The sequence below is a fragment of the Rhinolophus hipposideros genome, assembly GCF_964194185.1.
Source record: "Rhinolophus hipposideros genome assembly, chromosome: 4".
Classification (NCBI taxonomy): domain Eukaryota; kingdom Metazoa; phylum Chordata; class Mammalia; order Chiroptera; family Rhinolophidae; genus Rhinolophus; species Rhinolophus hipposideros.
The window spans coordinates 44,464,909-44,478,680 of record NC_138050.1 but is presented as its reverse complement, the minus strand read 5'-3'; the positions used below and the strand labels follow the sequence as shown (position 1 = coordinate 44,478,680).

At 36.3% G+C, this 13,772-nt stretch overlaps 1 protein-coding gene across 1 annotated transcript; it reads left to right on the top strand.

Annotated features, from left to right (window-relative positions):
* Positions 1–5,324: 5,324 nt before the first annotated feature.
* Positions 5,325–6,504, top strand: LOC308496943 (RNA-binding motif protein, X chromosome-like; the record flags this gene model as incomplete). Its single annotated transcript, XM_081046776.1, is given in 2 exon segments — positions 5,325–5,420; positions 5,424–6,504. Coding segments are annotated over 2 exon segments (1,176 nt in total). The 3' UTR covers position 6,504.
* Between the last annotated feature and the right edge of the window lie 7,268 nt (positions 6,505–13,772).

Sequence of the window (13,772 nt, the reverse complement as noted above, 5' to 3'; positions counted from 1 at the left end):
TAACACTGTGAACAAAGACTTGTGTGCAAAGGTTTAACCCTGTCAATAAGAACAGCTGCTTTCAAACAGTGACAGGTTTCAACTCATTGGGCTAAAACATGAAAATGTTTTGTTTTTCCTCTATTGCTCTGCTGAACTCCCGTCCCCCTTTCTGAGAGAGTAGGTTTTCTTAATTAAAATAAAGTCTGATTTTACAATTTTCAATTACGTTTGATTATTAAAACAGTAGTTCTATTCATTTAAACACTATTGTTATCATAACTGATTCAGAAATGTACCCCTTCCCACCCTTCTAGCAGGAGAATGAATTGGTGGCACCAATGACCTCCATGGACATATTCTGCACTCCCGTATGCTGTTCTCTCTCTCTCTCTCTCTCTCTCTCTCTCTCTCTCTCTCTCTCTCTCTCTCTCTCTTTCTCTCTCTCTGTCTCTCTCCTCTCTCATGTACATGCACCACACATGCCCACCACAGCCCCTATCTCATGCTCCCTCTTCCCTATGCTCCATGGCTATCCCATGCCCAATGTAAGATAGTACCAAGCTAGCCAGTGGATGGGCAGATATCAAAGCATAAACAAAATGTGAGACTCCCCTTTTGGCAAAGCCTCAGGCTACCAAGAGGTTCTCGTGTGGTTTCCCTCCTTTGGCTGCTATCTGTAGTAAGTGTATTAGTTAAAAAGTACTTATATGTATACTTAGCTTTCAATTCACATGTTAGTTAGAACTTTGAAAAATGACAAATACTTCACAAATGCTTAAATAAAATAAAGAAAAAAGAACAAATCACATCATTAATTTAAAATTTCAGTTGTGCAGTTGTTTTGTTATTTTTTTTCTTTTCTTCTTTTTTTTTTGCTATATCTCATTAATCATAAAGTGCATACATTGTTTTTGAGGAGAAAAGTAGATCTGCATTCTTCAAATTATTTGTAAAATAAACCAAAAAAGTTACGGTTAAAGTTCAAATGAGCTATTAGCCTAAATTTTTTAGCTTTGTTTCTTTTCGTTATCTTATCTATAGCAGTTACACAGCAAGGTTGAAATGAATGCACTTTAACTCAAATGAAATTAAGATGATGATAATGATAATGATGATGATGATGATGATGATGATGACAAAGACGATGATTATGATGATAAAGCTTTTTTTTTTATTTTATATGATTGATTTATTCCTATGCTCCATCTCACAGACCCTGAGGAGAGAGAAGTAAAATCATCCACTGGGACTTACTCAGGACAATCTAGATGTTTCCTTTCCCCTCATCCCAAAGGGATTTTGATTTCAAGGGGAAAACCAAGAACTCAAATCTGACATCTTGTGACTTGCACTGTTTTCCCCCATTTCTCTGCTTCAATAGAAGCTCTCTTCTTCCTTTTCCTGTGCAACCAGACCTCCAGATCTAGTACTATATTTTTTTCATCTTCCCTACTTATACACTTTTTAAAATTTATTGTTAGTCCTTTTCCTGGGTTCATAACATAATCCTCATGATCTAGCTTTAATGGTCAAGATATTACAAAGGAAAGAAAAAGACGGATTGCTAACCAATAAAATATTTCTAAAATATTATTCTCACGGCAGAAATATTTGAGAATAAGATCATGGTCAGGGTAACGTTCTTGACTTAATTCTGTCTTTAATTCTGGGCTGTGATCAATTACTATGCTTTCGTTACATTGGAGCATGTGGATGATGTTTTGCACTCCAGGTCTTTTCCAGTGTGGCGGATAAGCTCAATTTTCATGCAAATTCATGATTGTATTTTGGTTCTGATTTATCTGGGAGCCATCCTGCTATGTAAATCAATATTTTCTAATCTTTATTTCACTTAAAAGGTCATAAAAGAAACCCACTCAGTACACACATAGGACCATAGGGTATATTCTCAGAGCCACTGTAAAACATGGTATTGCTAAACAATTGAGAAAGTAGTTGGTAGCCTGGGCATAAACTTGCATAATATTTGAGTAGAATTTACTTGACCATATTGCAATAATCCTATACAATGCTGCCTATTGAGGGAAACAATAAATAAATAAAAAGTTTGGTGGATAGTTTAAAGTGTGCTATTACAAAATTAGAGAGTGTATATTTCTAATAGAATTATTTCCATTGCTTCTCAAAGTTTATACATTTACCACACATCAATGAGAGTTGAGTATATTAATGTAGATCTTAAACGTTCTCAGCTGTAATTTGAACTTCAATAAATGTCTCAGCTATGAACTTCAATAAATGGCATTTAGCTGCTGATGTGGAAGCTTTAGAAAGGAATTGAAACTGTATTTATATTCCTAACTACATATAGTTCTCCTCCATAAGAAAAAAAATCCATTATCTTTGACCACCCAAGAGCTCAGCTTTGGGAGGAAAGCACATGGAAAATCAGTGGAAGAAGATAGTGGCTTTTTGGGTGAACTGAGCAGTACGTTACCTGGGGACATAGCCATAATAGAATACCCCTGAATCCATAGCTTCTTTAGTTTCAAAATCCATATTTTAATGATCAGTTTATTCTAAATGAGGGCAATTTAAAGATATCCCTTAAAAACAGGCTTCTTTAGGGACCAATATGTCTTATTATCCAACCTCAGAGATAAAAAGTTCATCTTCTTAAAATGAGAGATACTTTCCAGACAACATGAGAGATGTATAAAAGTGACAATTCTCTGGACCTTAGTTTCCTCAGAAGTTAAAATGAAGGAAAGAGAGAAGTGAGGTCTCAATCTTTAGCTTGTCTCATAAAGTAAGAGACAGATTTTGATCTTATTATTTTCTGACTGATTTCCTTCAACAAGCAAAATGAGGATAGAGCTCAATTGAAAACAACAATCTGATATGTATTTGCTTTGATGATTTCTCTCTGGTTTCTGTTCCTGCCTTGAGGATGAAAGAGTTTTGCCAAAGGTAGGAGTAGACCCTGAGAGCAACTCCATAGAGGAACCCACGGGCAGAAAAACCAGGATGACTTTTGCTTGTGTTCAGTCTGGGTGAGAGGTAAACTTAAATTAATTTGAGTTTCATAGTATTAAACAGCAGAACATCTCACTCAATTACAAGACCCCAGAGAGAGGCATTTTCTGAGAGCAACTGTCCCTTGACCGGGACTTTATAAACAGCGACACCATATAATGGGCCTGAGTGGCAAGGAAGAGCCTAGGGAACGGCCTGAGAAGAGTTCGTGAGAAGCCTCACCAGCATATGGGGCAAGTTTTGGGAAAACCTTGGGTTCAGATGCCCCTGCCTAGTGCCCATGGGCTTGGACAAGTCATTTGTGGGTTTTCCTGAGCCCTAGTTTTATCATCAGTAAAATGTAGAGGCAAGTGACTATTAACGACCTTCCCTCCCAGCCTCTGTTATTACAAGTCAATGGACTCATTGTTGCTTTAACCCTTTTGTTGACTAACAAACAATCCATGGATTGTTAAGTGATTACATCATGCATAGTGGGTTCTCAAGCAGGAAAAGGATGAGAATCCCATTCATAAAAACAGTTGCTGTTGAAGTAAATATTCTTTGGCTACCACCACCCAACCATCACAACACAAAACCCTACGAATGAAAAGGGGCAAAACATAACCATGCGAGTACAGTACCCTAGCGTTTAAAATACACACACACACACACAAACACACACACACAAATACAAATACTTTGGGACAAGGTGAATTTGAAGTATTTAAAAAGGCTGACTTTTAGGTTATTTTCAAATTGATACAATTTTATTATGCATTAGACTTCTAACAATTTGGATTACAGAGGCAAAATGAAAATCTTTAAAGTTTAAACAATTCAAAATAAACTGAAATTGAGACTAGTCATAGGAGTTTCAAAAACATTTGATACTTGTTACAAAAACTTTATCCTCTCAAACAGTTTGGACCTTTTGGTACCACTTAATAAAGATATAGATTTTTAAAAAATCAAATAAAAACATAGAATTACTATCAAGGTAAATTAGAGCTAGTCTTATTCTATTTGTCACCCACTCTGAATCACTGTAGTGTGATTTAACAAAGTTTACCAAAGAAAAGTATTAACTTTAAACAAACAAAAATTTGATAATAGGAGAACTCATGAAGGAAAGAATAAGCAAATAATCAAATATGTGCCTTAAATATCCTTTCTATCTTTCCAACTTAATATAGTATTACTTTCCAAATCAGTTGGGAAATGCTTTACCTTTTCATACCTTTTCCTTGCTCTCACCTTTAATTAAAGCAAGTGTCCTTCTTCACTGGGTATCATATTTCAATCTCTCCGACATGATTGGCAATTGTGGCTGCTGCTCTGAGATTTTACCTTTTGTCAACCAGGTGGTGACAATTTCAATAATAACCCCACATTTAAATAAATCGTATCTCACAAGGCCTCTGACAGTTCCTCACTTACTCATCTTTCCAACACTTCACAGAAGACAGGGTTTGGCTAATCATGTCCTGAAGTAGAGAAATTAGAGATCCATGTGGATAAAAAGATGACAGTACAATAGAATGTCACAAAGCAAAGACACCATAAGAAATAAAAAAATGCTGAAATATTTCCAAGGTCAAAATTCTGCTTCTAAATATATTGCCTCTAAAATCCTATTTCTATTCTTCATCACTTATAGAAAGGGAGATTCACAGTATACCATTTCTTGTTTGATAGATTGGTTTGCTTAGAGGTATCTGAGAAGCCCTTCACCCTTCTTGAGTTTTTGCCTGTAAGAAAGCAAGGAGATCCCTTTCTGTTTCCACATACCTAGACTGGTTTAATGCTTGAAGTAACTGTTTGTAGAAAGTTTACACCTTACCAGCTATTGCTCCTTGGTCTGAGCTACTCAAATGCCAAAGTATGAGCAGGACTATGAATGAATTTGCTTACTTTCTGACACTACAAGTTACTAATGGTCGTTATGTATACAGTATTGATAAGCACCTATTGCAATGCAAAGATTTTCGTAGACTGATAATGTAGGTACATGCACTATTTATTCAAAATTTTGTACTTTTGGGTTTATTGAGGATTAAAAACTGAACTTATGAAAAAACAAACAAACAAACAAAAAACACACAACACTGGTTTTCATTCCTGAATGAGGATTTATTTCTACTTATTTATCAGGTGGAAAGATAATCATGATTTTTTTTCCATGTAATCAACATTTATTGAGAATTCTGTGTTTGTTGCTAAGTAAACTGATGAAGGCAGTAAGGGACACGATATAGTTCAGTGTCCGCTATAATGAACTATGCTATAAGAAACAGATTTATTGAGAAGACTCTGCCCACGAGCTCGTTGGAGCTTGAAACCATCTTCACCTCTCCAGGGGAAAAATGGTCGAAGCAGATCGCCCAGGAAAGCTCTTCATTGGTGGCCTCAATACAGAAACAAATGAGAAGGCCCCTGAAGCAGTATTTGGCAAATATGGATAAATAGTGGAAGTATTCTTAATGAAAGATCGTGAAACCAACAAATCAAGAGGATTTGCTTTTGTCACCTTTGAAAGCCCAGCAGATGCTAAGGATGCAGCCAGAGACATGAATGGAAAGTCCTTAGATGGGAAAGCCATCAAGGTAGAACAAGCCACTAAACCATCGTTTGAAAGTGGTAGACATGGACCGCCTCCACCTCCAAGAAGCAGAGGCCCTCCAAGAGGCCTTAGAGGCGGAAGAGAAGGAAGTGGAGGAACCAGGGGACCTCTCTCATGTGGAGGGCATATGGATGATGGTGGTTATTCCATGAATTTTAACTTGAGTTCTTCCAGGGGACCACTTTCAGTAAAAAGAGGACCACCACCACGAAGTGCGGGTCCTCCCCCTAAAAGATCTGCTCCTTCAGGACCAGTTGGCAGCAGCAGTGGAATGGGAGGAAGAGCTCCTGTGTCACGTGGAAGAGATAGTTATGGAGGCCCACCTCGAAGGGAACCCTTGCCTTCTCCTAGAGATGTTTATCTGTCCCCAAGAGATGATGGATATTCTACGAAAGACAGCTATTCAAGTAGAGATTACCCAAATTCTCGTGATACAAGAGATTATGCACCACCACCAAGAGATTATACTTACCGTGATTATGGTCATTCCAGTTCACGTGATGACTATCCATCAAGAGGCTATAGTGATAGAGATGGCTATGGTCGTGATCGTGACTATTCAGATCATCCAAGTGGAGGTTCCTACAGGGATTCATATGACAGTTATGGTAACTCACGTAGTGCTCCACCTACACGAGGGCCCCCGCCATTTTATGGTGGAAGCAGTCGCTATGATGATTACAGCAGCTCACGTGACGGATATGGTGGAAGTCGAGACAGTTACTCAAGCAGCCTAAGTGATCTCTACTCAAGTGTTCATGATCGGGTTGGCAGACAAGAAAGAGGGCTTCCCCCTTCTATGGAAAGGGGAGGGTACCCTCCTCCACGTGACTCCTACAGCAGTTCAAGCCACGGAGCACCAAGGGGTGGTGGCCATGGAGGAAGCCGATCTGATAGAGGGGGAGGCAGAAGCAGATATTAAAAACAAAATTTTGGACCAAAATCCCTGTTCAAAGAAAGAAACAAAAAGGAACTTATTCTGGCATAACTACCCAAGGACTACTAAAAGAAAATTGTTACCTTTTTTAAATTTTCCTGTTAAGTTCCCCTTCCATAATTTTTATGTTCTTGTGAGGAAAAGCGTGAAAACATGTTTGATCTATTTGATTTTATGACATTGCTTTCAACAAGCAAATGTTACATGTGTTAAGACTTGACTTGTGTACTAGTGTTGTAATTTTCCAATTAAAGTGTCCCTAAAGGCCACTTTCTGATTTTTCCCAGTAAATGAGGCAAGCCACTCTAAGATCTTCCACAAACACCTAGCCATCTAAAATGGAGATGAATCCCTCTGCCTATACAAACAAGCTAGCTATTAGGGGGTGGTCCGGGGTATACTACTCTTAGGATACCAGTCTTCAAACTGAAATCTCAAATGTTCTCAGTATGAAAAACCTGAGATCAGGTGCTTATGTAAGGAAAGTGCTATTCACCCAGTAAACACAAAACTAATGGATAGTGCTGGCCATATTTTGCCTTTCTGACATTTCCTTGGGAATCTACAAGAGCCTCCCCTTTCCGTCTCCCCCAATAAGACCATTTAAGTGTGTGTTAAACAATTACAGAATACTAAATAAAAAGTTTGGCCAAAACCAACCATGAAGCTACAAAAAAAAAACCACAAAAAACATTTATTCTGGCCCAAACTTACAAAGGAATAATACTACAACACTCAGATATTAAAGTCATAGAATATAATAAAAAGCTAATATGTACTAGTTTAACAATGCCATTTTTAAATATTTAAACATTTTATTTTAGATAGTGTTAAATTTACAGAAAACATGCAATGATTGTACAGAATGTTCCCACATACCCCACACCTAATTTCCCCTATTGCTAAAATCTTACATTATTATGGTCTATTTGTCACAAATAATGAGCTAATACCGATACATTATCATTCACTAAATTTCATTCTTTATTTAGATTTCATTAGTGTTTTCCTAACCTCCTTTTTCTGTCCCAGGATCCCATTTAACATATCACATTAAATTTAGTGGTTATGTCTCCTTCGGCTCCTCTTGGCTATGGTGATGTCTTACTTTCCTTGTTTTTCATGACTGTGACTGTTTTAAGAAATACTGGTTAGGAATGTTGTAATATGTCTGTCAATTTGGGTTTTTCTGATGTTTTTCTCATGATCAGACTGAGGTTATGAGTTTGGGGGAGGAAGACTACAAAGGTAAAATGCCTTCTCATCACATCATATCTAGGGTACATGCTACCAACATGGCTTATCACTAATTATCTTAACTTTGACCTTAACTGTAGTGTTTGCCAGATTTCTCCACTGTAAAGTTATTTTTTTTTTATTTCACTGTCCATACTATACCCTCTGGGAGCAAGTCACAAAGTGTAGCCCTCATTTCAGGGCTGAAGAGTAATGTTCCACCCTTGATGGGGGCAATCTATAAAAATTATTTAGAGTTCTTCTATATGGGAGATTTGTCTCTTACTATTTACTTATTTATATTAGTATGAATTCACGAATAAGTATTTTATACTTTGGCTTATACTTTGAGTTTTAATCCAATACCGTGTTATATATATATATATATTTTTTTTTTTTTGCTTAAATTGCTCTAGCTTTAGCTATTGGGGGCTTTTGTACTTGGCTCCTGTGTCCTATCACATTGTTTTTTGAGTTCTTTCTTACTTTCCGCCACTATTAAGATGTTCCTGGCTCATCTGGAGTATTCGCTGCCTCAGTCCTCCTATCAGACATTTTTTCTAAGTAGTCCTAGTTTCTTTTATTGGAGAATGGTATTAGAAACGAAGATCTGAGCACTGGTAACCATATCCTATTATAGATTACATAACTGAAGCTCAGAGAAGTGAAGGGATTTGCTCAAGGTTCAAGGTGACTAGCTGCCAAGCTAATACTGCGACACAAGTATCTTGATGCCTGGGTCACCAATCTCGCCATTACACCACTCTGCCTTTCCGCTCACATCCCAGGGTATGCAGCCTTTATGGGAATATAAATGAAAAAGTACATCCTTTGTCCCTGTCGTCTAGATATTCTGAGAGTTCTGCAGTTACATGCATTTTTATTTATGCAGAACTTTGAATGCTTGCCATGAAAGAGAAAATGAAAGCAAGAAAAATACAGTTACCTTAATCATGACAAAGAAAGAGATGAAGGATTGTTTCCCCAAACAGGGTATGGTTTAGGGTACACAGAGAATATCAGCTGTGTTTTTTTATGGTCAGAAAATCTGCTCTGTCACATATTTATGTACATGCCTTATCACTTTCAATATCTTCATCGGTTTGTCACATTCCTTTTCTATGTGTGTCTTTAAAGTCATGCAGACCCAGAGTATATATACTTGCATATACTTCTATGAAGGGAAGAAATGATTCTTATAGCTGGACATATGAAATATGTTGTAATATAATAAATAGCAATGCTTATTGTTCTTTTTTAAGGGAGATGTAACACATTTCCCTATGGTCTTTGAGATGTGTGGGATTTAGTGACCAATTAGTACATAGAACATTATCAAAAACTGTGACAATGTTCTTTAGTACCAGAGAACACTAAATAAAGCATTGTACACACTCGTATCACCTTATTATATACATTATATAGCCCAATTTTATATTTTAAAGGTCAGTAGATCATTTTAATATTAGTGCTTTAGACATTTCTTTTTTATCTATACATGATGTGTTTCCAGTAGATCCTGTGCATTTAATAAATAATAATGCTTATTACTACTGCTAGTTATTACTAAGACTGTTCCAGCCATTCTGGAACAGGGTGATGCAAAGATGAATAAGTCTCAGATCCTATTGATAAAACAGTACCTTAACGTATATTTTACTGTTGACGTTCGTAGCTTCCAGTACAATATAGGACACACAGGAAGCATTAAGGAAACAATCATTGTTTAACAAATGAATAGTCAAACTGTATAGGTTGGTGCACAAGTAATTGCAGTGTTTGCAATTTTTAACCTTTTAAATCACAATTACTTTTGTACCAATCTAATAATATTGGGCTTTTGCTGTATTCACTGGTGATTATCTCAAAGTATTTACACTGCAATTGGTCAACAATGCAAATTCTGCATGAAAGAAGCTTTTAATAATTATTTTCATATGTCTGTCAATATCTTTGCGTTCTTGATAATAAAGCCTGTAAATTTGCAACAGAGCTATGGTGATGTGAATGCTTCTTTTCCTATTTATCTTGTAAGTGAAGAAGTAGTGAGATACTTTTGAGGTACCATTTTCTTGAATGCTTACACCTGTTGGTTATCCCAATTGTCCCCAGCAGTGAAAGACATAACCATTTAAGTTTTTCTTATTTTTTTCCTAAAATGGAGACTATATTTTAAATACACATCCTTGAAAGCAATTCCTGTCAATCATTCTCATTTTAGTAGCTGAAAGGATTTGATATACTTTTGAAATTTATGCTCATTGTTCAATTCCAAAATGTAAGGTTTTTCTTTTTTTTACCTTTTTATTATTTTTAATTTTATCTTAAATTTATATTTTTATATGTGATTGGGTTAATGCAAATGTATGACATTAACCTATTACTGGTCCTGTAGTAATCAACCAATTACTAACACTAAATGTTTAATGCAGCAAAGCCTCACTCAGTAGTAAGAATAATCATAATTTTACTTACATTTATCTCAGTTCATCAATATCTGTCTTTTATGTAATTTATTGAAACACTATCTGAAGGAATACAGTCAGAGGTATAGATAAGACAGTATTTTTTAAAGAGCTTCTTAAGAGATTTTTAGACCCCCAAATACATATATTTCTTGTTTTATCCTGATTTGTAGAAATTGAACATATCTATAACCTATTTAAAGCAATTTATCTCCAAACCCAAATGGACAAGGATTGTTGTTACTTCTATAACCCTTTTTAGTCTGTCCACAACCTTCATAATGAGTGGCTGAGTTTGGAAAGTAGCAGATGTACATTATGATATTGAAGGTACTTTTCCAGCTAGTCTGTATAAACCTTCAATCATAAATGTGAACTATCTGGTCAGAGTCGATGTACATATTGGCTGGAGGTATTCATGTAAAGGACACAGCATCTTACTATAGGGCTCTTGTGTTCCCTGCTTTCTCCCTCAGAAGAAAAGAGTTTCTCAGGACTAATTTCTCAGTGAAGAAATTAACACGCCTACGAAAAAGTGAGCTATACTTAACTTTAGTCTGGAATCTTAGCAAATTTTAACATTTTTCTTGCCTCATAATTTTTAAAATCCAAGCAAACTTCTTTCGTGTTAATTTAATTTCTTTATGAAAGTTAAAGTTAGTCCTGGTTTCTCATTCCTTTTAAAATAACAATAACAACAACATTTCTTTGGTAGAACAAACCCAGAACAAAATAAAAGCCCCTAAAATTATCAGACTGAAATGAACATATGAGAAATGGTAAAGACAGTTGTGAAATGAAATTCAAAATCAGTTTCCCCACATTCTAAATCCTGGTGAGTACTCAACAAACTGAAAGCTAAGCTCTGGTCTTTGGTTTGGTGCATTATTCTCTGAACTGGCATTTGGACTAACTTCACTGATCTGTAATGATTTCATTTTCCTCTTTAAGGATTAGGTGAAGTTCATCCCAACAAAGGAGCAGGATATTAATACACCCCACAATTGCTTATTTTCCTTTTGGTAAATGATTTGATTTGAAAACAATAACAATCCATAATTAATGCTGAGATTGCAGCCATATACTGAATATCTGAATGCTCAGCTCTAGAGAATTTTGAATATCACCCATATTTTCATGGTGCTAAGAGAAAGATATGAACCAAAATTTTATCTCTTCAGAACATATAAAATAAAATTGGATTTGTACAACGTGATCTTAAAGGAAGGTTGTTTGGCTTCAGTAGATAGAAGCTTTAGAAAAGCAAGTGGGGTTAATAGGTTATTTAGAGAGAATTTGGAGCATAGTAACAGGCCCAATGCCTAGAAAAGAATGCTGTTTGATACAGGATTCCTTCTTCTCCCTTCTGACTCTACAATCCCATCTTAAGCCTCTATTTCATGGCCTATTTATTCAGGGACAAGCTTTTAGTGGAATGTCAATAAAAGCAGGAGATGACAAAATATGGCCTATTAGCCAAATCTGGTCCACTGCCAGTTTTTGTAAATAAAGTTTTATTGGAAAACAACCACGCTCATTCATTTGCACATTACCTATGACTACTTTGGGATAACAACAGCAGAGTTTAGTAATTCTAACAGAGATTGCATGGCCCACAATTCCTAAAATATTTCTTATATGGTCCTCTACTGAAAAAAATTGAACTGAAGGATCAACTGGTAACTGGATTTGCAAACGTTATAGTATTTGCTAGCTCGAAAAGCCAGCACTAATCATACACATCACATATCTCTTCATTAAGTAATGTAGCATTTCAAATCCTAGATCATTTTCTCATTTTCACTCTGCGAAGAGAACTATGTGCAGCATGTTAGAGAAGAAAATAAATAGCCCAGCAGGAATGAAACTCGGAATACTTCATCTGACTTCATTACTTTTCTCCACCTCAGTGACTTGAAAACTCTAATAATATTGTGGACAATAGCATTTCATGTTTCTTTAGAACTCATCTTTACTGGTGTTGCAAGAATGTAGAGTCTTCTGGAGACTTTATGGCAGGGTTGAGTTCTTTTGTATGCACACACACACACACACACACACACACACACACACACACACACAAATAGTACATACACACAGAGCTGGCCTGAATTGACACCCAGCTCCTTTCCTCATTTTTTTTACGTCCACTCAGGTGCTGACTACCAGCTGGCATAAATGACAGCTGATGCCAACTTTCAACAGATGTCTTTCTGACCCCAAAGATAATGGAAATAACAAATAATAACTTTGTAATTACCTTAACTTCAAGCAAAGCATAAGCTGAAAAATAACCAGATGAGAACTACAGGGAGCATGTGGGACTGACTTCCCATTTAAGCATGTTTAAGTGTTCCCCGTGCTGTGCAGCTCAGGAACTGTGCCAAGAGAGTGGAGAAAGCAGCTAAACATGCGTTCAACCATAAATCTTTTTGGCCCCATGATAAACAAACAAGATTTCAGCATCTGCATGCACAGCTGACAAGAAATAGGAAAAAAAAAAAGAAGATTAAATGGGAACTAGGACAGTCAGAGCTTGAAATTTTACAGTGCTTTGGATCAGATAAAAGTCCTCTAATTAAAAATAGATTGTAAATGCTCACATTCTCTTTTCTGTTTGCTGGCTCTGGTTCTTGAGAAGAAATTATAAAAGACAAAACTGGCAACTAGAATTTTGAATTGATGAGAAGAGAGTTTGTCTTTTGTCAATATTCTTGATTTGGGAAATAGGTTAGACAACAATGGTGAAATGCAGTGCAACATTTCTATCCTTACGCAATAAATAGCATGACTGTCTGGGCTTCATACTTGGAGAAGAACAGAGAGACCTCTGAGCATACTGAGACTTTATTTTCAAGAATCTGGAGCTTGTTTGAGCTAAGTCTTTGAATAAACACCCAGAAGTGAATTTGTTTAGTTGGACTAGAATCTTGACTATGCTCTCTATTCTAGTATGGAAATCAACCAATCCATGGGTAGACACCTTTCTTACTTTTGATGGTTAATTTGATGTGTCAACTTGCCTGAGCCATGGCATGCCGAGATATGTGGTCTACCATTATTCTGGGTATTTCTGTTAGGGTTTTTTGGTATGAGATAAACATTTAAATTGGTAGACTGACTGAAGTAGATTGCCTCCCCTAATGTATAGGGCCACATCCAATCAGTTGAAGTCCTGAATAGAACAAAAAGGCTGATATTTCCCTAAATAAGAGAGAATTATTTCTGCCTGATGGTTTTCCTGCTTTTAGACTGAATCTGATATATCGGCTCTTCCTGAGTTTTGAACCTGCTGGCCTTCAGTCTAACACTACACCATTGGCTCTCCTGGGTCTCCAGTTTACTGGCTTACCCTGCAGATTTTGAGACTTGCCAGACTCCATAATTTCATGATCAATTCCTTATAATAAATTTATTTTTATATATACACACACACACACACACACACACTTACACTTATGCTATTGATATTGTTTCTCTGAAGAATCTTAACTAGTACGTTACTGAATCTGAGTCTGAGTTTGTTAGGACATTCATGAAATGGCAACAATCT